The sequence below is a fragment of the Myiozetetes cayanensis genome, unplaced genomic scaffold (assembly GCF_022539395.1).
Source record: "Myiozetetes cayanensis isolate MyiCay16 unplaced genomic scaffold, myiCay2020 scf30, whole genome shotgun sequence".
Taxonomy (NCBI): domain Eukaryota; kingdom Metazoa; phylum Chordata; class Aves; order Passeriformes; family Tyrannidae; genus Myiozetetes; species Myiozetetes cayanensis.
Genome location: NW_026087522.1, coordinates 2,814,402 through 2,838,288, shown reverse-complemented (window position 1 = coordinate 2,838,288; position 23,887 = coordinate 2,814,402). Strand labels below are relative to the sequence as shown.

Genomic DNA, 23,887 nt, shown 5'->3' with positions numbered 1-23,887 from the left:
TAAAAATAACATCTTTAATAGCTCTGGAGTTGGCACAGATGGTATTAAAACTCATCACTTTTTATTACTAGACTATGAAACCACACACGGTGCAGTGCAGGGAGGGCGGCTCCGACCCCACGCTGCTTCTAAACCACAGAGCTACAACAGGTTGGTGTTGGAGGTGACTCTTCATTTACATTCAGCGTTTATAGAGTGAAACCAACAGCGAGATTGAACCACACGCACACAGAGCAAAGCCTGGGGAGGATGTTTCTGCTGGCAGCCGAGGCCTCCTCCTCTTAGCAGCCACAAAAGCCCAAAAATCAGCTGTAACACGGGTTGTGAGACTGGCCAAACAGCACAGGACAACAGGAGCTTCTGCTCACACCTGAAGGGAAGTCACTGCAGTGACAGTCCCATTTCCCTCTTCCAGGAGCAGGGAAGGCTGGACCAGCACTTAGGATGTTAAGACACAGCTCTCTCAGTGGCCAAAGGATTTTTTTTTTCAGGAACCCAGAACGCAGTGGGACAATAACACTTCCCTTTCTGAAGTACTTCTCCCAAGAGAGCCTCCCTGCTGCCCTGAGCCAAGCATGTTATCCTCTCACAGGTGTAGAGGGGTGGGACTCACCTTGGAAAGCAACAGCAAGCTGGTGGCAGAGCAGGGACATGGCAGAAGAAGTCCCTTTCTGACCAAAAAAACAGCATCAAAACTACTAGACAGGATGAAAATAATTCCCAGCAACAGAGGAGGGGAAAGGAAGGGAAGGGGGAAAAGCATTCCAGATCTGGGCAGACATGGAGCCATGAGAAAAGTGAGTGTCAGCCTGAAAATGACAGAATTGAGCCCAAAAGACACTCCCACACTCGTGACGTGCAGCCAACACATCACACCATGAACTCCCGGTGGCAGCTGAGCTCCTCACAGCCCCCTGTGCCTGTCACTCCCCTGTTTCCACGGCCATGCTCTCTCCAGTGTCACAGCATGGCCCTTTCCCAGCTCCCACATAACCATCCCACCTGCAAAACTCGCAGCTGGGGAAACACTTATGGGTTTCTGGCAAGATCACAACCTGTTTAATGAAGAATTTAGTCCTCAGTGAAAACAATCACCGGCACTGCTGCAGGTCACACCCACCTCGCTCAGTAGCAACTCCAGCCTGACAAACACTTGTTTGTCCAACCCAGCTACCCCAAAGTCTCCGTCCTGGATGACCCTGAGGAGCCAAGACACCACAGCCACTTGCAGCCACCAATGTCCTTATCACTTGTTGGTTACAAAGATTTCCAGTTTCTAGGGGTACTCTATAATCACGATGGTTATGAGGCATTTCTGGCCTCTGCTCCGAGGAATTCCCCCTCACCACCAGGATCAGGTGCCGACATGGAGGGAGGTAAAATGCATAGTGAGGTCTCCCAGCAGCGAGGTCTCTCCTCTGGAGGGGTTTTGTTTTCCACCTACTGCCCCTGCACTGTCACAGCCTCTGTCTGGCCTTTGCTTCCAGCGGGGGCCTTGCCCCCAGCGGCTTTGTTGGAATAATCCCGCTCTCCAAAGATGGTGCTCCCAATCCTGACGTTTGTGGATCCAACCTCTATCTGGAAGAGACAGAGAGGAGGAGGTCAGGGCAGGGGTGCCACCACCCCTGTGACCAGCCTCGATTCTCACCATGGCACAGAAGGGCAGCTTCCCCTGCACTTTCCACCCAGGGGCCGGTTTGATCCCAGGAATCTACCCCAGGACCAGCAGAGCTGTTTTTCACAGACCAGCACTGTCGGGATCTCCATGCAAGGGGCCCGTTTGGGTGGAATTTGGGGTGCAGCTCTGCCTGCTCCCCTCGGGAAGGGCGGCAGGAGGAACACACTCACTGCGTGCTGGAAGTCCGTGGACATGCCCATGCTCAGCTCCACCTTCTCCACGGGGAGATTCAGCTTCTCACACACCTCCTGCCGCAGGGACAGCAGCATCTGGAGCGAGGGGGAGAAATGCTCTGCAGAAAGGAGCCTCACACCTGCACTGACACCGGTGCTGAGGGCTCTGCACTGCTCTGAGCAAGGTGTTTCCACAGTCTTACAGGCTGACTCCTACTGGTTTCACTGGGACAGACAAACTGGGACAGGAGAGCAGCCCACAGTGACGTTTTCTCCTGGAAAACCTTACCTGGAAGTCAGGATTCGGGCCCTTGCTGAGGTCGTGCCCGATGCTGCCGATCGTCATCAGCCCCACGAACTCCAGGCTGGGGCACTTGTTGATCACGTGCTCCACGGCAGCCGTGGTGTCTGCAGGGGGAAGGCCGTGCTTACCTGGGAAAAAAACAGGGAGATCTGTGCCCAGCTCTGCCAGGGAAACACTCTGAGAGCACAGACCAGCCCATCCCCTGCAGGTCCTCTGAACAGGAGCTGCACATTGTCAGAAAGGGCCACTTACTGTCCTCCCCACTCGTGTTAACTTGCACCATGACCTTCAGCTTCTGGGATGTCCCTTTTTTCTGCCACGAGCTGTTGACTCTGTCTGCCAGTTTCACAGAATCCACTGTTTCCAACATGAACAGGTTTGGGACAGCTGGGGAGAAAACACAGGCTGAGGGAATTCTGCTGGCACGGGGGGGGGGGAGAAACCTTTCCCAATATCCAGCCTAAACCTCCCCTGACACATCTGAACACTGGGAGACTGTTGCCCACACAGAATCTATGAGGATTTACCAATCAGCTTGTTGACATTGTTCTTCTGCAGGTGGCCAATAAAGTGCCACTTGATGTCTGGACAAGACGCCAGGATCTGAAAGCAGAGAGAACAGTGAGGTTGGAACGACAATTCCCTCTTCCCCCACGCAGCACTTCGGGCTTAGTTTGCCCACAGACAAACCCCAGACACCCAATTTCTTCATTTGTTGACTCAACCTGTGGTTGTGCTGAGGTTACTGCACAGTCTGGAGAGGGAAGGGGCTGTGGCTGCAGGGAATGCTGTCCATGGGAATGAGGAAGGCAAAGCTCTTTTGCAACAGCCATAAAACTATATTTTCCCCAAACAGAGTGTTCCCATCCTTTTTAAACAAGGGCTGTGCCTCTCCTACAGAAAGCACAAAAGGCACAGCACTGTTCAGGCAAATCATGACTAAGGCACACGTATTCCCAGACTCCTCTGGAGCCAGCAAGGCAGGAGGAGGAACAGGGCAGAGAGCTAAGAATAACCCACCATTTATCTGCAAAGGCAAGGATCAAATTCCCAGCAAAAACCAGGACTTTAGCCTGAACAGCTCTCAGGACACAGCTGTACAAGGAAGAAAATACGAAGGCCACTGAGTACTTACTCTGGAGTCTGATGCCTTTTCCAGCAGCTCCTGAACCTGGGAGAATGCAGGAGAATCCCGTTAAACCCACAGCACACGCAAGATCAGCGTCTGTGGGGGGTGTGTGTGCCTGGGGCCAACAGGAGCCCCAAAAACACGAGGCCAGGGGGTGACGCTGTCACCAGGCCCGGCCCTCCACCCACAGAGCCTCCCAGGCTGGGCTGCCCTGAGACATTCACGGAAAGGGCTGTTAAAACTTGGGATTCTGGGATCCCCCAGACTCACGTAGTTCTCGCCGAAGCTGCGCTGCCCGTGCCCGTACGCCTCCATCACCATCTCCGCCGGCTTCGTCTTGCTGACGGCCACGAGCCGCGGCTGCACGGCCGGGAGCCCCTGCGGGACCACCGGGGCTCAGCGGGGGCACCGGGGCACCCCCAGCCCCAGGAAGGGTCGGGGGGCTTGTCCCTATGTCTGTGGGGGGTGGATCAAGCAGGAAGGGGGGGCCTGTCGTGATAGTGGGGTGCTGTCTTCTTTGCAGGGGGGCTCAGGTGCCCCTCTCCGCGGTGGGACCTGTCCCTGCGTGACACTGAGGGATGTCCCCACGGTGACACGGGCCCTGCCCTCACACGGTGGCACCTGTCCCTGTGGCACTGGGGGAATGTCCCCACGGCGACCAGGGCCCTGTCCCAGCGGCCCTAGGGAATGTCCCCGCGGTGACACGGGCCCTGCCGGCACACCGGGACCCCTCCCGGTGGCGGCCCGGCTCCGTCCCCATGGCGACGACCCGTGACCTGTCCCCACGGCGCGGGCCCGTCCCTACGGTGACGGAGGCCGTGCCGCCGAGGCAGCGGCCCCCCCGCCGTGTCCCGCGGTTCCCCCCGTGTCCCCGGTGTCCCCTCACCTGCGGCCGCCGCGCCGCCGCCTGCTGCAGCTGCTCGGTGACGGCGCGGAGCGCCGGGCCCAGCCCGTCCCCGGCGGCCATGCCCGCTCTCCACATCCCCGCCCGCCCCGCGCCCACTTCCGCCACACCTCCGCCCCGCCCCCGCGCCGCCGCCAATGGGAGCGCCTCACCGGGCAACTCCAGCCAATGGGAGCGCCTTACCTTGCAACTCCAGCCAATAGGAGCGCCCCACTGCGCCATGTTGGGAAGGTCGCGGGCGCCATGGCGGGGCACCGGGGATGGGGAGGTCGGGGCTCCCCTCGCCCCCCTTTCCACTCCCGGCCCTGCACAGACACCCCAAGGATCACGGATCCAAGCCCTGGCCCTGCACAGACACCCCAAGGATCACGGATCCAAGTCCTGGCCCTGCACAGACACCCCAAGGGTCATGGATCCAACTCCCGGCCCTGCACAGACACCCCAAGGGTCATAGATCCAAGTCCTGGCCCTGCACAGACACCCAGCAATCCCCACCCCATCCCTGAGAGCGTTGTCCAAATACTCCAAGCTCTGGCAGCCTTGGGGCCGTGACCACCGCCCTGGGTTCCAGGGCCCGACCACCCTCTGTGTCCACCCCAAAAAACTGGGTTCCTCCCCCTGCATGAAGAGCTGTCACCCCGGGGAGGGGAATTTCAATTATTTCGGGGGGCGTAAAAAGCCCCCCAAAACAAGTGCAGGCGACAGGGCCCATCCTGCAGGCCCAGTTTAGGGTGGGGAGCGTTGGGGAGCGCTTGGAGCACGGCCAGAGCCCCAGAGCAGCCGGGACAATGCCTGGCTTTACCCGCAGCAGCTCCCAGGGAAAGAATGGGAGCCTGCCAGCTGGAACACATTAACTCAAATATTTGTCCTAATGTGCAGAACTCCGCTGTCCCTCCGCAGCTTCGCTGTTTACACAGCTGGGCAAAAACACCCAGAAGGTTCCTGCCCTTTGTCCGGTAAAACACGACGGGGATTTTCTGCGAACTTTACCGAGTCTGAGGCGTCTGCTGCTCCAGCCTCGTTCCGTGAGCAAAGCAGGGGCTGACAGGCACTTGTGGGATTCCTTGGACACAGGCACCTCTGATTCTTCCTCCACTGTCCTCCTCCTGCTCCCTGGAGGGGGAGAACCAGCACAGACCCCCAGCATCCCCATGCTCCCCGCTCCTCCTCTGGAAAATCTCCCCCTGCAAATACACCTACACATCGTGCTGAAGTTCCTCCACAAACCCTGCTGTGAAAGCTGAAGATATTAAAATCAAAGGCCATTTTATTGTCATAGCAAATACCAAAATAAAAAGGCTTTGAGTTCAGTACATAAGAAGATCAAAGAGCATTCCCATGCTCCCCGTAGCCATTCCCAGGTAGCAGCAGTGCCACGAACCTCTGTTTCCTTTGTCACAGAGTGGGTTTAAAATTCAGATCTTCGCCTCAAGATCACGGAAACAGGGCAAAATGCCCCTTTAAAGAGACAGAGGGAATCAAGGTTTACATGGACAGGCAGATCCACTCTGGAAAATTCAGGACATTTTACAGAATGAAGACACCTGAATGAAGATGCAACAACGGATTCTGGCTTGTCCAGACTGATACACTCAACTTTGCTTTTGATTTTTTACTCTTAGTACAATTTAACTAAATTACATTAATACTTTAGCAGTCATGGTTTTAATTTAAAAAAAAAAAATCATTAAGAGCTCTTTATCCCAAACTATTGTCTTGCTGTGAAGTCATACATTAAAAAATGACTTTATAATACCACTTTGGCTTAGTTAGGTCCTTTCATTAGTGAAAAATACTTGTGTAGAAGGAGGTCTTAGCTGCTGATGGAAACCTCAAGCATGAACATAGAACAATCCCAAACAAACATCCTCAAGGCTGCTGCAGGTTCAAACACTGAGGGGTGAGCCCAGAGGTTGTGGAGAGCACGGAATTTGGGGCCCGAGCCTGAGAACCCAACAGGCTGGTCCCTGAGGAGCACTGGCATCATCTCAGATGAGGATATTTGGCCTCAAATCATACCAGCAATTAACCACCAGGCTCTGCTGCCAAGTGCAGATGGATTAGGGAGAGAAGAGAAAATGTTCTCTCTAGGCCTGAACTTCAGATTTTGCACGTGGAAAACAAAACCCTGCTCCCTCCTCGCATGTGGGACGTGAGGAATTCCTGAGCTCTCTGAAGTGGAAGGTGCATTCTAGCACTGTTCTGACAGAAAGGGGGGGAATTCAACTTTGGGCACTTCAGACAAGAGCTGCTTCTCTCTGCACTGGGATCTTTCAGGATGACAGTTTGTGTCCTCGGCTACTAAAAATGCCCTTTTTCTAGTCAGACTCTATAAACACAGAGATCCAGTCCCTCTTGCAGAGCAGATAATGAGCTGTTAACGACCCTCTGGTCACTCCAGCAGCTCCTCCCCAGCAAGGCTTTTTGCAAAGTCAGGGTCCCTGAGACAAAGATTCCTTCCTCCCTGGTTTTTTCTGGCTATGACTGCGACAATTTCCACGCCTGCAGCCTGGTTTCACCCAAAAGCACATCGAGCTCTCCCCTCCAGGACGCTGCCCTTGTGCCCACACCCTCACCCAGCAGCCCAACTGCTACCAAAAACCACGACAAATGGAAAACAAAGCAGTGTTGGGACGCAGAAAACGAGCACTTGGTCTGAGGCTTCGATCCCCCCACCCCAAAAGACAGGGAACCTGCAGGATTCCAGCTGAGCTCGTGTCCCTCATGGTGCACGTGGGCTCAGCAGAACCTGCCACTGCCCAGGCCTCGAGCAGCCACGTGTAGTGTACAGAATCTAGCACCTTGTTGGGAAAGGGGGTTGAAACAGGGTACTTGGAATTTCCAATGAGAAAAAAAAAACAACAAAATAAGCTGTAGCAGCGATTCCCCTCCCTCCAAACCCTCAGCATTTCTTTACCTCCCACTGCTAGGAACCACTTCAACCTCAAATTAAGTTCCCATTCAGCTGATGGCCCAGGCAGCCTCTCCAGACTCCTGGGTCTGTGTGGGACAAAGAGCAGGGGAGGTGCAGCTACAGGGCACACCTGGAGTTGGCTGCTTAGAGGTTACCAGAAAACCCACCCCATAATTACCAAAGTCCTTGTGTCTAATTGTCATACAAAAAAGATTGAAAGGATTAAGTCTGATTCATCTCTTTCAGCATGGGAAAGGGGCAAAACAAAAAGGAGCTTCCCAGTTCATGGTGTTGTTTTTTGATATAAAACGAATAGAAATCTTTCTCCTCAGTTGACACCATGAAGCAGTTTTGTGTCCTCGCTGGTTCCTGCCCCATCCTCCTCTTGGATTCCTTCTGCCAGTCCCTCTGCAGATTTGGTCTGGCTCCCTGCAGAGTCCATGAACATATTGGGGATATCTTTGCCAAAATAGATCTTGCTGTTGGCTGCGATCGCCTTGTACTTCATCAGCTGCAAGTACTCGGGAGTCAACTTGAGCTGCACGGGAGAAAACGGGTCACAACAGCCCGGATTCGGGCAAAAGCAAACCCCTGCCAGGAGCACACGAGGCACCTCCTTTCCACAGCCCTAGCAGCAGTGCCCAGCCCCTCCACAGGGAAAACACAGTGCTCTGGGAAGGCTCTCTGTCAGCTCCAAATCCCAGGGACTGAGCGGCAAATTGAGAAGTGAAGTGATGGGAGCAGCTGGGGAGATGTTCGATCCAGACGGGATGGAGATGCCCCAGAGCACATCCCTCGCTGCAGCCCCTGCAATGTGAGCTACTGGGAAGGAAAATACCCCTGGCTGTTTTCCAGGGACTGCGTTTGGGTGAGCAGAGCTCATTTTCTTTTTCAGGATAATGACATTGTAACACAGAGGATGGAGCAACTGGGGCAAAACTTGTGCACAGACACCCCAGCCCTCTGTCCTCCTCGCTGACCCTCACAGAGCAGAAATGCTTCCTGCTGGCACGTCCTGGGAACTTGCTGTAGGCAGGAACACACCTGGCAGTTGTATCCATGTAATTTTTCTGTTTCCAGGTTGGGTTGTTTTGTTTTGTTTTTCTTTTTCTTTTGCAGTAGCTCTGCCAGGGTGTCTGAGATCAGCTCCATTTGTTCTTTCCCTGAACTGTGATTTACTCTACCCCTGCCTGTCACCCCGGAGATCTCCCTGCTCCAACTGCCTGCCAGCTTGAGACTGGAACAATCCACATTTCTCATCACAACTGAAACTGATATTCCATCTACAGGAGAGAGCCAGGCCCCCTCAGCATCTGGCAGAGCACAGATTTCACACATCCTGACATATTTATCTGTCCAGAGAAGAAAATGAACTTGCAAATAAGGATCTGAAATGCTTCAGTCAGAATGGAAACTTCGCTGAGAGGAGATGGTTTTGTTTTTTGGCTTGGACAATACTCAGTGACTGCTCTAGTGCAGCCTGATGCTGAGCCCTGCTCCAAGGCACCACGGAGGAAACCACACCAACCTACCTTGTTGGCCTCGGCCACCTTCATAGCAGTGTAGCACTCAGCGTCAGCCCTCGCCTTCTCCCGGGCAAGAAAGGCAGCATCTGGAAGCAAACACAGCCTCTGAGTCAGATTTTTTTATTTCCAGCCACGTTAGCACCGTTTGCAGCTGGAAACCTTTAAGATAAAGTGGCCAGTGCCACATTTAACTGCACGGGATACAACGAGGGGAAGAGGCAAACAAAATGGGAGCTCAGCTCCCAGCTAAATGGCTGCAGGACGAGAGCATTAAGTGAGTAAATTGCATCTCAACTGCAGAGCTCAAAGCATTTCACAGACATCAGGCTTTGATTATCCCCATCACGTGGGCCGAGCTCGCTCTTTCTTCTCGAGCCAGGGCTGACTCTCGTGCTGAAATGCAGCAACTGTTCCCCTGCAGACGTGGGATTTACCCACAGCCCTCGCCCAGGACTCCAGGAACAGCCTGGAACAGCCCAGCAAACTCTCTGCAGATGAGGTCTGTGCCTGTGGATGCAATCCCCAGATGGGATTTGGTCTGGGATGCGGAGATGAAGGTTCTGGCACGCAGAGCAGGGGATTTTAACCTTTACAGGCTCTGCCCCTCAGACAGATTGCTGCAGAGCTTTCCTCTGCTCTATCAACAACTGCTCAAAGGCTCTGATCCTGTGGGATACTGAAATTCCTGACTCCTAGCAGAGACATTTAAGGAGAGGAACACTTCCCCTTTCTGTGCTGCACTCCTTTTGTGCTGCACTCCCCTCTGACTTCACACCTACCCATGGTAATGATGACCAGGCCACCACATCCAGGCTAAGGTCAGTGTAATCCTGCTCATCTCTTGACATCCCCTCCTAGGACATGGAGCCACACGATTGCAACAGGCCAGTCTGGATCTGGGAGCTGCACAGCTGGATAAACCATTTTTTTAACCTCCCCTAGCAGGGAGAGCTGCTACACTTAAAAAATCATGTAAACAGCTGGGATGGTTTGGCTCACAACTTCCTCTCTTTTGACAAAAGAGACAACCTCCTAAAAAGAGCATCTGAGAGAGGGAGTTTCAACAAGCACAGTCTGCAGAGAAACATTCCTGTTCCTGCCTCTGCTCAGAAACTCCACCCCTGTGAATGTCAGCCTGGACTGAAGAACACAGTCAATACAGACTTCAAGAACTCCTTGGTAAACTGCTTCAGGATTTACTTCCTGGAAAGCTCACCCCCCACTCACCTTCAATCTCCGAAATTCGCTTCTCCGTTTCCTTTTCCATCACTTTCTGTCCGTAAGTTATTTCAGCAACTTGTGCAATCTTTTCTGCCTCTGAAATGAAAACAGGGACACACCCATGCTGTCAGCACACCGTCTTACTAATGTCAGAAGCAGCCTCACCCGGGAAAGTCCTCACTCATCACCCACTTCAGGTGGAAATAAATGCTGGGAAGAATTTCCAGCCCTCAGAAGGCAAAGCTGGAACCCACGTGCGAAGCCCTGAGTTTCTCTGGGTGAGTTTTGGGTCAGAGATGACCCCAAACTGAGCCAGGTGAATTCCTCCCTGGAGTCTGGGGTCTCTTTGCTGCCTGCCCCCACACCCACCCCCCTGTCCCAGCCTCCCAGCCCAGCCACACAGACCGATGAGGGCTTTCTTCCTCTCTGTCTCCGCCTCCTTCTCCACCACCTTCTGCTTCTGCGCTGCAATCAGCAGCTTTGTCTTCTCACTCTCCCTGGTGAGCAGGAGAAACCAGTTAAAAACATGACCTCACTGGTGTGGGGATTCCCCCCACAGCCCCAGCTGGCTCCCCCCTCCTTCCAGCACGTGTTCATGTCCACCACTAAACCATGTCCCCATCCACATATGTTTTGAGCCCTTCCAGGGGTGCATTTTACAGGCTAAATCCTTCTCTGTCTTACTGGGTTTACTCACATTAATGAGTTTGAAAAGTGTGGATCATAAATAAAGCACCCTGCTGCTGGCTCACAATCAGGGAACAGACCCTGGAATTGAGAACAAGCCTCTCAACACGTCCTGCTGCATTTGTGGCAGCAGAACACAGGCTGATTTGGGACTCTCCTGCCGTGGCCATACCACACAGGGCTCACCACAATCCCAAAAGGTCACACGAAATGCTAGGGAAGCAGAATGGACCAGAGGGGGTCTTATCCTGGCCTACACAGGCTGTTGGCAGCGTGCTCAGGGAACACAGGCACGCCTGAATGACCCAGGGCAGGAGGAGGCAGCTGGCTCAGGGCACTGAAAAGGGATCAGCACGTCAAGTGCCATTAAAGAAAGTTATTTCAAAGCTTTGCAAATCTTCAGCCTGTTGAATCAACAGTTTCTCCATCCCAGTCAAACAAGAGGATTAGTGGTGAAATCCATCCACCTGCCCCTCACCCACCACGCGGGGCCAGTGCCAGCGGGGAAGGAGCCCCGGGGCAAATCATTCCTGTGCTCAAGGGTTCCAGCTGGAGAAACCCCTCCTGCCCCAGCAGGGACCTGCCAGCCCCTGCAGTGCTCAGTGCTGCACCTCTGCAGCCCCTTCCCGAGGGTGACAAAGGCTGAGGGCAGTGTTAATGTGCCCAACTGGCCCCCCTGGGGAGCACAAAGGTGCAGGGTCCGAGGCACTTACATGAGCTCGTAATTCCTCCGGATGGTTTCAGGGATGTTTGGCTTTGTAACTCGAACTGCCTGCAGAGAGAGACCGAGGAACACTTGGGCAAGCAGCCAGCAACCCAAAGCTGAGCAGCACCCGGGGCTGTGGGGGACGGCAGGAAGGGGGGGGACACTGCGGGCGTGCTCTGCCACACAGAGCTGCACAAAGTGTCACCAGGCCCAAAACCCACACAGAAACAGGACTGGAGGATCTCCTGACGTGACAGGGGGTGGTAACCTGGGCCAACCAGGTCTGTGTTGTAAAGCACTTTTTAAAAATGCTTGTTTCCTGTTTCCCTTTTAGCCCTTATCCCTCCTCAGGAGCTGCACCTTCCATATCCCAGTCAAATCCTGATTACCTGTATAATTAATCCAGGGGCCATCGTGGTTAGGTCTTGCTGCAAGGCCAGTTTCAGGTTTTCATCAATCTGATCTGATGGAGGGAATAAAAGAAAAGGCAATGAAACACCCCCAAGGCAGTTTGCTGTCAGCACCCAGAGCGAGCTGGGATGGCTCACGTTCCTTATTCCTGGAAACTACAAATGTAAGTTGGATGTAGAAGTGCTGGGCTGACCCTGAGGCACGTTCCCAGCTCAGTCAGCAGCCTCAGTCAGCACCAGCACTTGGGACAGACCACAGGAACATGGCAGACATGAGAGGAAACCCTCCAGTTCCCATAACCTGCAGTCTCCCTGAGCCAGAAGAGCCATCTTTACGACAAAGAATCTGTGCCCTAACCCCCTCCCCCACTGATCTTCCCAACTGGATCCTGGACTAACGTGGTCCAGCTAAATCCTGACTGATTTCAGCCTGCACCTGTGCCAGCATGACACAACAAGGCAAATGGAAAGGCAGGAGTGGGAAATGGCTGCATCAGTTACTTTAACAGGCTGCAAAAATCATCACTAATGTCTCTTTGGCTCAAGGAGCCCCAGAACTCCAGCAGAGCTGAGGATTTCAAAAGGAAACACAACCCAAAACCCTGCTCTGATGAAAGCTCCAAGGAGGGCAGAGCTTCCAGTTGGGGCCTGCTGGGAAGTGCAAAGGGAAGAAATCTGTAACAGCCTTGAGAAGGGATCACATCACACTCCTGGATTGTTTGCTTTGGTCCCAGTTTCCTATCTGGAGCTCAGGCTCCTAATGAAGTCCAGCCAGCAGTTTTGGAAGCAGCTGTTATCAGTTCCCTGCACCTGCTGGCAGCTGTGGGGGCAGAGGATGACGAGAGGCCGCCCGAAAGGGGCCGTGCCCCAGTGCAGAGCCCCGAGCCAGACCCAGCCAGCCCGGCCCAAGAGCTACAGGGGAGTTTGTACAAGTTCCTCCTGTGCAGACCGGGTGCTTTCAGCCCATTTCAGGCAGTTGTCGTCAGCAGCTGCCGACATCTGGAGCCTCCACGGGCCAGGAACCCGCCCAGCAGGAACTGGGGGATCCCAGCCCCAGGTCTGCAGCTTGTGCAGGAAGTGGGAAGCCAGGCTCCTTGGAAAGCCCAGCCTGAACGGAGAACAGGAGTATGCAAACACCCCGTGCTCTCTCGGGCACAAATCCCGTCCCCTTGGGCTCCCAAAGCACTCCCAGCAGCTCGGTGCCCGCAGGCAGCACTGCCAGTGCTGAAAGGCTGGGAGGATTTCCTGTCAGTCCAGAGCCAGAAACCAAACACTCAGCACTGGCAGCCACTGGGCTCGTTCTAGCAAGAAACCACAACTTTTCCTCAGCCTCTCCTGCCATGTGTCTCCTGATTTCCCGCTGGGAAGGTCAGCAGGCCCCTGCCAACACTCCTGGTTTATGGGCACTGCAGCCACGGGCATGACCCAGAGCTCATCAAACCCTCGGGCCAGGGAGTGCTTGCTCAGACTTTCTGTAACAGCAAAGAGCCACAGACTGGCTTTTCCATCCGGATTAGCAAACCCTGTGACTGGTTCAGCCCATCACAGCTGCCACACGCCCAGAGAACGCCACAGAATTCCCACTCCCTTCCCTAAAGCCCTGTGCTGCTGGCAGGGCTGGGGCTGGAGTTCACTGTCACAACATCCCGGAGCGCTCAGCTCCCAAAGATAACAGGGATGAACGGTGGCAGCTGCTCAGCAACCCAGCAGAGCACACACAGGGGCTCAAGGGATAAAAGCCCAGCACTCGGGGGTTCTGCACAAACAGCCCGTGGAAGAACCCTGGGAACCAGCAATTCCCACTGGGAAAGGGCAGCTCACCAAACAGCTCGATGTACACCTCCTGCAGCGTGTGGACACTGCAGAACTGGTTCAGCTCGTGGTGGATCTTGTTGAAGATGAGAGCCTTGTCGTAGTCGGCCGTGTAGTTCTTGACGATGTCGTACACTGGGAGAGGGAGGGGAGGGAGGTTGAGCACCCTCAGAGGGTCCCAGAGCGGGTGTGAGACGAGGGACGCCCTCCCACACACCCCCTCTGCTCAGGGCAGGATTTCTGCTGGCGTTTTGGGACACCTTCACCAGCATCCACCCGCTGCTCTTGTGAACAGAAGGGTCTGAACCACCCCCAGCCCTCCCTGCGTGGCTGCAATCCCCCCTGTGTGACCCCTGTGGCACTTCCAGCACACCCCCAGCACGTTACAAACCAAAGGATTTGGGACAAAGGCCAACCCAAACCCAGCCACCACCTCCCGACCCCCTCTCAGGGCAGCACAAACCCCCCCAGGGCGCGCAGAACTCGGCACTCACCCGCGCTCTGGATGAGGAAATTCACCACCTCGATCCTGTCGAAATAAATCATCACTCCCCCGCTGCCAAGGGAGGGAAAGGGGGGAGGACACTTAATGGGGGGGCTCAAGGGGGGAGAACACCCCAGGTGGGACACACCCCAGCCTGCTCAGCACCCCCAGGACCCACCCCAGCCCTGCTCAGCACCCCAACACCCCCCCCAGCAGCACCCCAAAACTCCCCCAGCCCCCAGGGATGGTGGCACAGACACAGCCCTGGGTGGGCCCATCCACCTTACAGAGCCTCCCAGTGCTCCCAGTCTGGTGGCTGCTGGTGGTGGTGGTGAGAAATCCAGTCCCTGAGAACAACCTTAAAGCCCTGGAGTAACCAGTGCAGAAAAGGGGAAGGACCCGGAGTTTCCAGCCAGGGTGGGGGGAAGAGCCGAACATCTCACCTGGTGCCACACGGGACATTTTTCACCTCGTCCGTCTGCAGCGTGGTCTGGAGAGGGGAGCGGGGGCGGGGGGGGGATTGAAGGAAAAGAGGCTTAAAGGGAGGGATTTTCCCGGCGCAAATCCCGCTGCCCGCGGGGCTCCCCCGGGGGAGCCTCCCAAGACAGAGCCGGACCCCCGGATCAGCGGGGCCACCCCAGAGCCGCCTCCCCCCGGGACCGGGCCCCCAGAGCCGCCTCCCCCCGTACCGGGCCCCCAGAGCCGCCTCCCCGCTACCGGGCCCCCAGAGCCACCTCCCCCGTACCGGGCCCCCAGAGCCGCCTCCCCCCGTACCGGGCCCCCAGAGCCGCCTCCCCGTACCGGGCCCCCAGAGCCGCCTCCCCCAGTACCGGGCCCCGCCGCCCCCCGGGGCTCCCCCGGGCCCAGCAGCACCTGCACTGACTTGTAGGACGTGATGAAGGGCAGCATCAGGTGGAAGCCGGGCCCGCTGGTGGAGGTCAGCAACGCGCCGCCGCTGCGGGAGGGGCGGGCAGAGAGAGAGAGAGAGAAGCGTGAGCGGGAGCAGCCCGGTTCTCCCGGCGCGGCGCGGGGCGGACCGGGGAGGGGGGAATGGGGCGGCCGCCTCACCGGTAGTAGACGCCGATGTGCCCCTCGTCGATCTTGTGCACGGCCGAGAGCAGCGCGGCGGCCGCGACCCCGAGGGCGAGCGCGGCGATGGCGCCGAGCTGGGCCATGCCCGGCACCGGCACCGGCGGCGCGACAGTGGCGTCATCACCGCGCGACCGCCGGTGCCGCCGGTGCGGGCGCCGCCGCCGGGGGGCGATGGAGGAGCGGCGGAGCCAGAGCCGGAGGACGCGGGTTCGAGACCCGCCCCCCGCACCTCCGAAATCCCGCGCTCCCCAACACCCCCCCTGCACCCCCAGATCCAACCCCAACGGAGAGCAAAGAAGTACCTGCTGTTCAAACTAATTCCCCTCCTCCCCCACAATTATTCAAATTCAAAACGTGTAATTCTTCAAAAAATAATAATAATAAAAAAATTCGTTCGGGTTGTTCTCCAATTAAAAAAAAAAATAGGTGTGTAAAACGTCAATAAAAGAGGAATAATTTGATCTCAACGCTTGGTGGATCTCTGGGGTTACGTAGCGGAGGGTTCAGCACCCGCTCAGGGATAAGGGATGGAATACCAGAGGTATTTGTCAATCCGAATTTTAAGGCTCTTAAATAAGCTCTAAAGGGGCGCTGGGGATGAAAAACACCCCGTAGCCGGTGTGTTTTTAAAGGCGTTTGCCCAGATTTAAGGCCTTGATAAAATGTATTAAAACTTTAGAGGTTTTAATGAATCTAGTATGTGTTTCATAAATCACGAGCCTCCACTCAGCCCCTCTCGGTTTAATAAGGGTAAACTAGGAAATTGCTGTGAGCTGGAGCAAAATACACCCATGGAATATTGAAAAGTAATAGATTTTTAAATGTGGGGTGTTCTGGCTCGCAGGAGAGGTTTTGCTTCATAACACCAGAGCTATATCACTCCCCTGAACGGGAAACCAGCTGCGGCCATGTGTTTAACAGCATCAAGATGTGAACCAGCACAAAGGTAAATATTATTTGTAATAATCCTTAAAAAAAAAAAAAAGAAAAAAAAATAAAGGCCAAAAAAAATCATTACTGCTGGACCCAGGGCCAGGAACATTCAGTTGTGTCTGTGCCTCAGGGCCCGGGGATTTTCACAACATGGGCTTTTTTTTTTTTGTAGGAATAAGTGGTTTATTGCACCCCTTTCTCTCCGGCACTTGAAAACTTCTTCACCCCTGCCCCGTCCCCATAAAAATATCCTGGGGGGGGGATTCTGCAGAGTTAGTTGGGACAATTTGAGGGTCTCTGGGTGCCCACGGTCCCAAGGCCTGGGGAGGGTCCCCCTGCCTGTGGCTCTGGACCCCGTGGGGCCGGCGCAGAGCGCCGTGTAAAGTCTGTCTGCCCTCATTAGCTGTCACAAGTAACAATGCCGGGCTGGCAATAAAGGCAATTCCGAGGCTGTTGGCCATTAATCATGGCCTGACAGCTGGGAATAGGGCTGGAAAAACTCTGTCCCCGCCGTTCCTGCTTTGGTGTTTAAGGTTACCTCTGTGCACAGCCAGAGCCGTGGGGTGGAAGGTTCTGCCTCACCAGTGCTGCCCCATCCCCACTCCTGTTCCATCTCCATTTCCATCCCATCCTCAGCCCCATTCCTGACTTCATGATTCCATTCTATCCCCATCCCTATCTCTGTCTTATCCCCATCCCCACTCCTGTCTCCTTCTCCTTTCCCATCCCATCCCCAGACCCTTCCCTCTCCCATCCCAAACCATCTCCATCCCCATCCCAGCTTCTCCTCCCTCGCTGAAACCCAAAGGAGCAGTGGAGCCCAGGAAGGGAAATCCCTGGAAGGAGCTGGACCAGGCCCCTTCCCACTCTGCCCCAGCTCTGGAAGGGAGGGGATGGGAGAGGGGCTGTGTGGGGGAGTCACTTCACGAATCCTGTCCATCCACCATCACTTGCCGATCGCGGGGCAGGATTGTGTTCGAGTCTGTCCGGGCTCGTTCCGTGTCAGCACTAACAATACAGCACTTGGCAATCCAGGGAGTTCTGTGGCGCTGGCCATTAATCATTCCCTGACAGCCTGGCCCTGGCGAGGAGGGAACAGCTCACATGTGCTCGCCGTGCCCCTTCCCCACCGCCAGCGGGGCAGGAGGGGGCTCTGCTGCCTCAGGGCCCACCTGAACCCTGAGGTGTCCTGATTCCACGTCCCAGGCATTGCAAGGGGCGTGTGGGGCAGGCAGAGAGCAGGGAGACATTCCTGCCCTCGAGAGTGGGGCAACCAAGCTCCCAGGGAATGACCCCTCCGGGAAGAGGCGCTTGGGAACGGGTTAAAACTGCGGCATTTTGCCAGGTTTTCCTCTCCATCACCATCCTCTTGCTCCACTGGCTCCTGCTCACCCCCAGCCTCAGGGCCAGGGGGTTTGTCCTCAGGGGAGGTGATCCTGGTGGGAGCCAATTCCCGGCACAGCTCACCCCGAGGCTTCACTCCACACCCCACGTCGTCCCGCAGGCGCCGGCCCCGTGGCCCCGTGCCAGCCTGCCAGGTCATCCCCCAGCAAATAAAGGAGCAATGTGTTTCCAGCCCCCCGACGCTGTTTTCTAAAGGGAAATGATTAATGGCCCTTGGAAACCACAATTCATCCCGGGAAAGAAAGTAGATTTACCCGAAACATGCGTGAGAATTAGCACTGGGATCAGCTCCTAGGGCAGAGGGGGGGGAGGCTAATGGCAAACAGAGACTGTCTGTGTGCAGGGGGGGGAGAATACCCTGCCAAAAACACGGGCTGGAGGAGCTGGGATGGAGCTGGGATGAAGCAGGGACAGGAGGAGGAGAGCAGCCATCAGGATCAGGTCCCTCCCCGGGCTGGAAATCTCAGTCGCTCCCTCCTTCCCTGTTCCACACTGAGATGGTCACGACAGGGAAGGGAATTCTCCTCCCATGGGCGTCCCAGCACAGCACAGCAAGGGATGGACAGTGGTGGTGGGACCCAAACTGGTCATTTCCAAGTGTCCCAGAGGTACCTGGCACCGGGGAGAAGCAGGAGTTGCACCAGAACACAGGGAGCTCCGGCCTGAAAATGCCAAATGCTTCAAAGAAAGGCTGGTTTGGGCTCAGGGAACGATCTCACCTTGTTCCTGCTGGTGGCAACCACTGGGATGACTGGGCTGGGCTGGGGTGCACCAGGGCAGCAGGAGGCCATCACAGTGGTGCTCTGGTTGTCCCCACAACAGCCACCCACGTGCTTCATCCCTGGGGAGCAGGAAACCTCAGAGAAGGGAAAACCACCCTTTTCCTCTGCAAGAATGGGAGGGAAGTGGCTGCAGCAACCCCTGGTCCCACTCGGGTGTGGGAACTGCAGCATCATCCTGCTGAGTCAGAGAAACAAGGCAGGGGCTGACGGGTTAGGGAATTCATGGAAAAGGCTTCCAGGCACAAATCCTCACCTGGATCCAAGCTATCCAAGCTGCCGTGCTCTCCTCGGCCCGGGAGAGCAGCGAGGGAGGGGAAAGGGCTCCCTCGGGAGGAAGCAGGGACCGGTGACACGGAGTTATCACCCGATCCCAGAGATAAACCCCGGATCCCTGCCTTGGTCTCTGCTCTGGATCGGGCAGGGCCGGCCCCGCACAGGTCCCATCCATCAGTGGAGGAGCTCGGACAGGGCTCCAGGAGGGAGATTTATTTGTGGGATTCCGGGAAGGGCTGGGGAAGCCTCAGTGAGGTGCTGAAGCCCAGGTCAGGACTCAGCCCTGGCTCGGTGATATATTTAGAGCGGGATAATGTAAGCGACAGGAGGGAAAAAAATAAAAAGAATCCACGGAGGAGGTGCAGATCCGTCCCCTTGGCCGGGAGTTACTGGATGATCTGAGCCAGGGAACAGATAGTTGGATTTCCCTCATTTCTCCCTTCAAATAAATCACAACTCCAGAGCCCTTTAAACTCTGCAACATGATCTGTTCCAATAAGGAAGGGAATGAAAGGCTGCGCCTCTCTGGAAGCCTCCAGAGCCATAAATCTCCTATGTACAAACACAGACCAGATTTCCAAGTGCATTTATTTTATTGTATTGTTTTAACAGAAAAATCAAGCTGCAATAAACTCCGTCCCTCATTAGCTGTCTCTGTGTCCAGGCCAAACGCTGCTAACGAATAAAATCAGGACAAAGGAATGTGGCTGCGGGTCCAAGGCCTGGCCGGGCGCTGACCCCCCGAAAGGCCCTTCCCTGCCAGGAGGTGTGGGATGTGGGGATGGCTCCTGCACTGCCCACCACTGCAGGTTTGCTGGTCACACCAAATCCAGCGTCCCTGCCGTGACCCGGCATCCCTGAGCCTGGAATCACCGCCGTGGATCCAGCATCGCTGCCGTGGGCTTGGCATCCCTGCCTGGCCCCCCACCACGGCAGCTGGAGTTCAGTTTGGGGGCTTCTTGCTTCGGTTTGTTGCGGTCCCCGATGTTGTGCACCCCAAGCGAGGCACCCAAGAGCAGCAGGAACACAGGGCAGTTTGGGTGGGGACATGTGGGTGCCCCCCAGGCTCCATGAGAACCCCCCCCACCCCAGGTGCCCAGGGGAAGGGGCTGCAGAATTAGGGCTGAACTCATTAAACACTGGGTCAAACACCCAAATTAGCAATCGGGGCATTGCTGGGGTTGTTGGTCATTAATCATCCACTGACAGTCCTGAAGGGTCTGTGGCTCTGTGGGGGGACGGGAGAGCTCGGGGACAGGATTGTGCCTGGCACTGCTGGTGGCACGGATGACAAAGCCCCCAGCAACCCACACAGAGCACCCAGCGAGTTTTCCCAAAAGCTGTCATGTCCCAAGCGCAGGAGATGCAGCGACTCGGTCTGATCCAGGGAAAAAAAAAAAACAAACCAACGAAAATCCATCCCAAGCTGCCCGGGAAGGAACAAGGAGCCTGTCTGCAGGATTTATGGCGCTGAGCCGGAGAGCCCAGAGCAGCGCCCGCGCCGCGCGGGTCCCGCCTCAGCCCACGGAGAAATTCCTGACTTATTGAATCACATTTGTCATCCCTAAATACATATGCAGGCCCGTGTTTCTGAATCCATAAACATCTTTAACTAACTCCGCTCGGCGAGGCCTCTTTCAGCAGTAATTTATATTTAACTTTTTCCATATGCAGGGCCTGTCGCGCTGGTGTCATTTCCGGGAAAACCAGGGGGGCTCGGGGGGCGCGGGGGGAGCGCGGCGTGTCTTGGCCCGCTGGAGCAGCCCAGCTGCTGGCACGGCGCGAGAAATCCACCCGGCAGAGCCAGTGCTCATTAATCATTTGAACTACTAAACTGCCAGCTCCTTTCAAGATCTTTCAAGAAGTGTTTTCACCCAAAATAGAGTTGAAAACGCGCCGGGGCCCTACTTTCAGAGTCTCATCCATCTGGCCATTATGGGGAGTGTCAGGCGGCTCTGACAGACAAGGCTGCTCTGTTCGAGGGGCCCCGGCCCCGCAACCTGTCATATCGCGGGGCTGATCGCAGCTGACAGCTCCATTTGTACCCACCCGCGAGATGAAAGGGCCGCTCCCGGCGGCGGGAGGAGGGCACGGGCAGAGGGGTGAGCGGGGGCACCCTGGGGATGCTCAGCGGCACCCCTGGCACCCTGCTCTCTCTGTGGAGAAAACACCCCTCCCTCTCCCCAGCAGCCCACAGCCTGGTGCTCCCTCGGGGTGCTCCCTGCAGAGGAGCCCCCCGTGCCTGCCCCAGGGCTCCTCCTGGCTTTTTGACCCTGGTTCCTCGGCCCACAGTGGTCCAGAGCCAGCCCAGGGGTGCCAGGCTCCACCAGTGCCATAGGACTCCTGTCCTGGAGCAGATGATTCGGATAAATTTGGGAATTATCAAGGCACCAATGGGGACGGAGCACACCTCTGCAGGCAACCAGCCCCGTCCCAGCTGTTCCCAGTGCAAAACTCAACCAGAGCCCAAGGGACTGCAGGAACCCCAAAGGGAACGAAGGGCTTTCGACTCCTTTTCCATTTTCCACAGAACACAGCTCTTCCCACCTCGGAGGAGGACCTGGCCAACATCCCGTTCCAGCCTGCCGGTTGTTACCAAGCCTGTGAAGGGAACAGGAACAAAACCCCCGCTCCAGCAAAAACAAGGAGTCACTTTTAAGGAAGTTCTGCCCAGGGGACCACGGGGGTGATGAGTAGCCCCATCCTTCTCATCCAGGAGAGAAACACACAGCAAATCTTTTAGATGCTTTCCTCTCCATCTCCTGCCTCCCCAGCAGAGCAGGAGCGCAGAGAAGACTATGAGGGTTCAGCAAGAAAGATCCAGAACATCTTTAACACTCAGTCCCCATCTCTCTCCTGTCCTTCACTCTTGGAGCCCCCCAGCCACTCCTCCTGTGGGAGCTGCTCGTGGAGAGGTGGCACTGGGACCCCAGGCTCCTAGCAGTCCTTCTTTGGGCAGAAGCATCTCACTCTCTCATGGAGATCCAGGAGCTGTTGTGGTGGATGTTGGTACAGCCCCCCATGTCGCCGGGGAGCCGCCCTTTGCAGATGTGGGGCACAAAAAAAAGGCCATTTTGGTCCCCTGTTCCACTGCAGGAGGGGTCCATAAAGCCCCCAAATCCACCAGACGCCGGGGGTGCTGCATGTCCTTTGTGTGCTTCTGGGTTTTGCCAGGCTGGGAGGGGTCACCCGTGGAGTTTGGGACCATGTCCCGTCTCCTGCTGGAAGGTGGGGTGAAGCCACGGCAAAGCCACTCCATGAGGTTTCCACAAACACCTTTATGAAGCACCACGGTCTGTGTAAATCTGTTTGTTATTGTGACTCGGGCTACAGGAACACTCTCTGTGCACGGAGCTGTCAGCTGAGCACCTCCCCCAGCGCTCTCCAGCGAGATTCAGTCGAAATGTTTGTGTGCATGGAATTACCACTCTCCAGTTATTCACCAGGATAATAAACAGAGGGATAACTATTAACCAGGAACCGCAGGAACGAGCAGGATCACTCACACGCACCGGTGTCACTCGGTGCAGGGGGGCTGTGCCCCACACGGGGCTGGGCTCAGCCTCTGGACTGGGGTGTTTGTCACCTGCCAGCAGCCCCGTGCCGGTGTTGGATTGTCACACTGCAGGAGAGGGGAGCCATGGCCACAGTCCTGCTGTGCACTTCCCACGGGGTCCCTGGTGAAGACCTCAGTGTATTCCTGCTGGAAGCTGGTGCCGGTGCCGCTGGAGGGTTTGCTCCACGTGCTGATTCACAACCAGGGCAGTGGCAGCAGCAGCAGCTCTTCAGCCGTTATCCAGAGCCAAAGTCCACTCCCACCCGTGGCATTCCTGGCCAGCGCAGTGTCCCGGGTGCTTGCCCACGCTCTTCTGGCTTGGGGGTTCCCTGAGCACCTCAAGATTTTGCTCCTCTCCACTTGCCTCCTCCAAGGCCTCTTGTCACTTGTGCTGTCCCGCTGCTCAGACTGGCTGAGCCCATGGCAGTGCCAGGCTCCGGCGGGGCCGTGCTCACGGTGCCGACTCGGGGGGCAGCTCTGTGTGCCGGTGCTGCCCCATCCATTCTGTGCCACCGTTCCAGCTGCTCCCTTCCTGTAGGGCTCCAGCACACAGCTCCAGTGCAGTAACTCCTCTGCCATCTCCAAGCACGGGTCTGTCCCTCCTGGTCCGCTCTCAGCTCACACAGCACAAAGCATCTCCCAAAGCAAGCCCCTCATCCTGGGCTGGGTGCAGGGACGCTGGCAGGGGGACAGGAGACAACCAGGCCACTCTGGCTGTGAGGATGAACACAGAGCCCATATTCTCCAGGGCTTCCACCAGTGCTCACGTGGAAAGAAAAGCTGCTTTATGCAGCCCAGAAACTTCTCATCCACCCACCACGGCTCTGCTCCGGCCCGTGCCTCTGCATCCCGACCTGACCCCTTGGCAGGCACTGCTCTGGCCCTCGAGGACACTCCGGACTCTGAAACGCCTTGTACGTCTGCGGGCAGCCACCTCTGCATCACCTAGAAGACACCGGGGGTTTGTGTGCAGGGGAGGAAGGAAAACAGCAAGCAAAAATAGGGCCTGGCTCTTTCATTCACGTATTTATTGGGCGGGCTGTGGTCAGCTGGGCTTCGGGCTTTACAGACGGGGATATTTATAAGGCCCGCGGAGCGGCTCGGCGTGCGCGTCCAGCTCATTCCTTCCCGGCACAAGGTATAATGTTGCCTTTGTTCGGCTGCCTCCGGCACAGCGGAGCGTGCCGTGCCGTGCCGTGCCGCTCGGCCGGGCCCCTCGCCGTGCTCCCCGCTCCGGCACAGCCCCGCTCCTTCCACACACGCCGCGGCCCCGGCAACTGCCACGATAAATCAATAGGAAAGGAGAGGCTGCCAGTTAGACTAAACAAGTGCATTTGCAAGGATTGCTAACCCTCATTAATCACCCTGACAGTCCTAAAAACACATTTCCCCTTTAATGACTGTATTTGGATAATCAGAGCTTTTTCCTCGCGGCGCGGGGTGAGTGACGGCGGGCGCGACTGCGGCGAGCGCCGGCACCGGGGTCACCGGCGAGTCAAGTGCTGGAGGTCCCCGGCAGCTCAGGGTGAGCTGGAGAAGGTGCTGCTGTGCCACGGGGAAAGGAGCCACCAGCACGGCCCCAACCCTGCTGTCCCCATGCCCAACACCCACCGGTGTCCTCCCAGCCCCAGCTGGGTTTGAAAAGGCCTTTTTTTCTGTCACTCTGCGTTCCCTTTAGGTGACTTTTGCCTCCTGGAGAGGTTTGAAACCTTGCACATTTTTCTGTATAAATGATGCAACACATTAATGCACAGCACATTATGAAAATGGTAATTCAAACCCATACAACTCTAAATTAAGCCATACATTATCCGACCCACTCAGCCATATATTTTGCAGAAAGACAAGGATTGAATCAAATCAAACCGAAACTGTGGAGTGCAGGTTGTTAGACAGAAT

At 56.1% G+C, this 23,887-nt stretch overlaps 2 protein-coding genes across 2 annotated transcripts; both read right to left on the bottom strand.

Moving 5' to 3' along the window:
* On the bottom strand, positions 1 to 4,271 carry PLPBP (pyridoxal phosphate binding protein). Its single transcript, XM_050325773.1, has 8 exons — positions 4,171 to 4,271; positions 3,555 to 3,662; positions 3,291 to 3,326; positions 2,683 to 2,758; positions 2,408 to 2,542; positions 2,141 to 2,283; positions 1,849 to 1,947; positions 1 to 1,578 (listed from the first exon to the last, which is right to left on the bottom strand). The coding sequence occupies exons 1-8, from the start codon at positions 4,264 to 4,266 to the stop codon at positions 1,441 to 1,443; spliced, it is 831 nt and encodes a 276-aa protein (XP_050181730.1). The 5' UTR covers positions 4,267 to 4,271; the 3' UTR covers positions 1 to 1,440.
* Positions 4,272 to 5,437: 1,166 nt separating this feature from the next.
* Positions 5,438 to 15,142, bottom strand: ERLIN2 (ER lipid raft associated 2). The gene is made up of 11 exons (XM_050325772.1): positions 15,017 to 15,142; positions 14,822 to 14,903; positions 14,392 to 14,438; positions 13,959 to 14,020; positions 13,474 to 13,599; positions 11,632 to 11,705; positions 11,250 to 11,308; positions 10,255 to 10,346; positions 9,856 to 9,945; positions 8,635 to 8,714; positions 5,438 to 7,640 (listed from the first exon to the last, which is right to left on the bottom strand). Exons 1-11 carry the CDS (start codon positions 15,121 to 15,123, stop codon positions 7,431 to 7,433), a joined length of 1,029 nt encoding a protein of 342 aa, XP_050181729.1. The 5' UTR covers positions 15,124 to 15,142; the 3' UTR covers positions 5,438 to 7,430.
* Positions 15,143 to 23,887: the final 8,745 nt, after the last annotated feature.

Excerpts from the sequence above, each read along its gene's own strand:
- PLPBP (XM_050325773.1), bottom strand. The coding sequence starts at position 4,266 with ATGTGGAGAGCGGGCATGGCCGCCGGGGACGGGCTGGGCCCGGCGCTC. Across the intron at positions 3,663-4,170 it reads CGGCGGCGCGGCGGCCGCAG|GGGCTCCCGGCCGTGCAGCC; the intron begins GTGAGGGGACAC and ends GTGGTCCCGCAG. Across the intron at positions 3,327-3,554 it reads GCAGCTTCGGCGAGAACTAC|GTTCAGGAGCTGCTGGAAAA; the intron begins GTGAGTCTGGGG and ends GCATTCTCCCAG.
- ERLIN2 (XM_050325772.1), bottom strand. The coding sequence starts at position 15,123 with ATGGCCCAGCTCGGCGCCATCGCCGCGCTCGCCCTCGGGGTCGCGGCC. Across the intron at positions 11,706-13,473 it reads GGTGTACATCGAGCTGTTTG|ATCAGATTGATGAAAACCTG; the intron begins GTGAGCTGCCCT and ends TCCCTCCATCAG. Across the intron at positions 10,347-11,249 it reads CGGAGGAATTACGAGCTCAT|GGAGAGTGAGAAGACAAAGC; the intron begins GTAAGTGCCTCG and ends CCTGCTCACCAG.